The 4069-nt window shown below is 57.4% G+C and overlaps 2 protein-coding genes across 2 annotated transcripts in view; both read right to left on the reverse strand.

Annotated features, from left to right (window-relative positions):
* Nucleotides 1–16: 16 nt before the first annotated feature.
* CHGG_10933 (uncharacterized protein) lies at nt 17–1681 on the reverse strand (the record flags this gene model as incomplete). Its single annotated transcript, XM_001226199.1, has 2 exons — nt 17–707; nt 759–1681. 2 exons carry the CDS (start codon nt 1679–1681, stop codon nt 17–19), a joined length of 1614 nt encoding a protein of 537 aa, XP_001226200.1.
* Nucleotides 1682–2977: 1296 nt separating this feature from the next.
* CHGG_10934 (uncharacterized protein) overlaps nt 2978–4069 on the reverse strand; it is a gene marked incomplete at both ends in the record, with an annotated part of 3671 nt that continues 2579 nt past the window's right edge. Inside the window, 2 exons of the mRNA XM_001226200.1 lie at nt 2978–3039; nt 3262–3467. Of these exons, the coding sequence (XP_001226201.1) occupies nt 2978–3039; nt 3262–3467 (268 nt within the window). The remainder of the gene's footprint in view (nt 3040–3261; nt 3468–4069) is intronic.

A 4069-nucleotide genomic window follows, 5' to 3' on the forward strand; every position in this document is an offset into this window, starting at 1 on the left:
GTTGTGTTCCTTCTCTTCATTTGGGACGGTGGTATAAAAATGCCGCCTGTGGTCCATGAGGGCTGCGGAGGGGGTGTTTCATGTTCTTCCGGCGACCCATTGAGTAGGAGGGGGATGGTGAGGAGGCGGGGTCGGAGGGGTTGCTGGTGGGGGGGTTGGAGGAGTTGTGGTTGTTGGATGACGGGTCGGCGTTGTGATGGGAGGGGGATGGTGTCTCTGCGTCGTGATGGCGGGAGGATGATGGCTCTGCGCCACGCCTGCTGGACGGCCTGGAATGGTGGCCGTCGACAGGGTGCGCAAGCCGGCGGATGAAGAACTCTCCCGAACACGCAATGTAGGTGGCCACGTCCGAGTGCATGGTGTGCTTGCTCAGCATGTCGATGCCAAACTCCTTGCCCGTCTCGGTGAAGCGCAGCATGCCGTCCAGCGTAAGAACGTAGGTAAAGATGCGGCCGCCCTCGTCGAAGTGGGCCATCCGCAGGAACTGGAGGGATGCCTCGTCGCTGCAGGGCGGGAACGAGCCGTACTCGGTGCTCGAGTCGAAGTTGTAGATGCGCTCGTGCTGCTTGTGGAGCACCTTGTTCAGGATGCGCCCGCGCAAACCGGTCGACGAGAACATGCGGCCGATCATGGGCCGGAACTCGACGTAGCGGTGGTAGAGCTTGGGCGGGACGGGACCCGAGAGCTGGATCTCGTTGGCTTGGAAGCTGGGCCATCGTTAGCATAGGCATAAGGGAAAGGACGGAAAAAAGACGTACTCGTATTTCTTGGTCCGCCGCTGGTCGCTCTCGTCCTCGCCCTCGTCCGACGCCGCGTCCTCTTCCTCGTTCCGATTCACCCTAACGCCCGCCAGCCGGCCGATCATAGGGCTATAATGCTTCACCCAGGTGGTCGGCCCGACGGTGTACATCTGGGCGTGGGGCGGGTCTGACTTGCCCAGCACCTGCATGCTGACGTGCAGGCGCGGGGTCACGCCGTGGTCCCGACACACGGCCGCGGTCACGCCATGGTAGAAGTAAGCACGCTTGCTGCCGGCGCGCTTCTTGACCTCGTACACGCGGCCGTTTGGGCCGAGGCCCTCCCAATTCTCGTCGACGTGGGGAACCCGGATGGTCACGTTGCCGAGGCGGTCATCGTGGTCCGGCCAGTCCTCGTCGTAGAGGCGGCACTTGAGCACGAAGCCCGACGCGGGCACGTTGGCCACGACCCAATCCTCGTCCCAGACCGGCTCGGTGCTGCGCCGGATGGTCTTGGTGCGGCGGGTGAGGAGTGGGTCTTCCTTGTGGCGCCTGGGGACAGCCGCCGTCAGGGTGGCGTGGATGAAGGGGTCCGACGACCTCAGGTGGAGGTCGGCCACGGGCAGGTTGTAGGCGCGGTGGAAGGTGATCTTGACCGTGTATCCTTGAGGGGCGTCGGGCAGCGGAGTCGCGTCGAAGCCACCGGGGGGTTTGGACATCTTCTTGAGCTGCTCCTTCCTGTCGGCGAGCTTCCCTTTCTGGTTCTTGAGCTTCTCACGGAGCTCACTGGTTGACACAGGGCGGAGCTGCTTGCTGTCGCGGCGGGGCGCATCCTTACTCTTTTCGGCTTCACCATCGCGATTGGATTGGGGAGGAGCGGCACCGTTTACGGGAGCAGGGTCTAAGTCATTGGTGTTCGCTCCGGCCAGGCCTTCGTGAGACATTTCGGAGAGGAATTCGAGGAGATGCCTCAGATTTGTGAGGTCCTAGGAGTGCGCGCCGAAGAGATGAGGCAAAGGAAAAATAAATAACGTGGGGTCTCGGTCTCGGGTGGTGGGAGCTCGGGGATAGAGAACGCGCGATTGATGCCAAGATTAGGGACTCGACCTCGGCGGGTCTACCGTCGGGTGCAGTGGACCACCGTCGGCACAGCTGTGCCGGAGAAGGAGGTATGTACGAAGTACCTAGGTGAATAACAAACAAATAACTGGACGAAGCAAGGAGTTCCCAGTTCTGCGCAGGAACCGCGCAATTGATCGACCCGAAAGCGCTCAACCAGTGTTTTGATGGGGAGGGAATTGCGCTGTCAGACGAGAACTTCAGCCGCAATTGGGTGCCGCTTCCCGCGTGTTGGTTGCTGGCCACAGGCAATACCACGGACATACGAAGATGGAACCAGGGACTCAATTCCGTCTTCTCTGCGCCGTGTCGCATCGGCGGCTTGCGGCATCCGAAGTGACGTCACATTCGGATTTGGCTCCGGTCTTGGCATCAACCACGTTCTGTTGTTGTTTTATTGATGACTGGAAAAGAGGTGATGCTGACCCCAGAGTTTTGAAGTTAGAGAAAAAAAGCAGGGCGGATAAGGCCGATACACATATTCCAAGGTGCCTTCCGGCAGTATACTTGGATAGGTAGGTAATTAAACTGAGTGCCTGATGCCTGTTTTTTATGGCACAACGCACTTGATACCTCCGTAGTGAAGAACGAGCCACAGATTTTACTTCTTATTTCTCGCTTCATTCCTCAGCTAACATGAATCTGTAACATTTAACTCTTTGATACCGACTAGATACATGTCCTTCCCGAGCGCTTAAGCTCAAGCGACGCCTCTTCCGACTAGCACGCGGACAACCAGGACACCCAATGTGACCCCGAAATTCGAGTTGACCTCTTTGACCTCCTTATGAAGCCCAGGGTTCCGGTGTCAAGCAACAATCACATCCTCCACATGACTTCGCTCGAGTTAGCTAGGTCCCCGACACCGGGTTTGTGACGGCTTCCAAGAACTTACACAATTGCATGGCCCTTGCCCCGGACAATTGTTTGCGCAAAGAATAAGGCAACTAAATACTATTTGCTCGCACACAGCGCACGCGGTCTTGTTTAGGCAACGCGGTGCTATCGGGCCACCCTCACGAGGTGCGATGACCGCCGAGTCCACGTCCGGGGTGGGAAGAGCGAGCACCCCGGCCGCGAGGGAGAGGGCAAGAAAGAGATTGTTGTAAAGCATGGTTGATTTAGGGCTTGGGAGGTCTTGGGAAATCCTTAAACTCGCCTGAAACGAAGAACACAAACGGGCCTAAGACGTCAGGTTTTATACACGTTGGTGGTTCAGGCTCCCCCTACGAAAGACGGGCTCGACACAAAGACCTTACAGACACTAGTTGTACGTACACACGGCCCTGCCGTCCATTATTCGCGCTTCGAGGTCAGTCAGCAATATTCCAAGGCCGCCAAGCCCAGCGAAAGGGCGTCAGGGCGTGAAGCTGGCAAGTAGGGTCCGCGAGTGTTGCTAACTTACGAGCGGGGGTGGCGCGGAAGTGCGGGCAGCCGATGGGCAAGTATAGGTAATGGGAGGTTTGATCGAGCTTGAGAAGCTTCGGGGTCAACTGCGAAGGCTTTTGGCCTACAGGTTTGTCTGCGGAGGCTTTGGCGTACAGGTTTGTTGCTTGAGTCAAGTACCAATGATGGGTTGGGAGCGGGGGAAAAGTAAAAGGAACGGAAAGCCTGGACAATAAGGATGATAGAGTTCAGTGTAGTTTAGGTTGACTGTAGTTCCGAGTTGCTTGCTGGTAATTAGATGGCACAGCAATTTGCCTCTTCTTTGCCAATGGGCTTTAACTTGGGTAGTGGTATGGTTCACGGTTTATGGACGAGGCGGGATGGACGGCCGTGGCCGCCTCCTCCACAACCCCGACCGGCCGGGGTGGGGACTGGCTGCAAGGCGCCGTCTCCGGGGTGGGGCCCGGCTGTTGTCCGTGGTGCGACGGGGACTGCGAGGGGGGGACCCGAACGGGTATCATAACCGATACCTCGCCCTATGGGGTTCGCCAGTGAAATCCTGATATCGGTCCATTTAACTTGGAGACTCCAACCTCCGGCAGAATGAAATTATGGGATCATGAGAACTTGGGGATTTTAGAACAGGTTTCACGCGAAGTAGACTTCACATCAGAGCAAAACAGCTGGCTTACCTGCCCGTCTCAACATGTACTCTGATACCAATCTCCATTCTCTGCCAACGCCTCATTAACCACACTTCCCCCCCAAATCACCACTAGCCCATATCCCTAACTACTACGTACAGCACAATACCCGGCTACCCTTCC

Source organism: Chaetomium globosum, genomic scaffold, assembly GCF_000143365.1.
Source record: "Chaetomium globosum CBS 148.51 scaffold_8 genomic scaffold, whole genome shotgun sequence".
NCBI lineage: Eukaryota > Fungi > Ascomycota > Sordariomycetes > Sordariales > Chaetomiaceae > Chaetomium > Chaetomium globosum.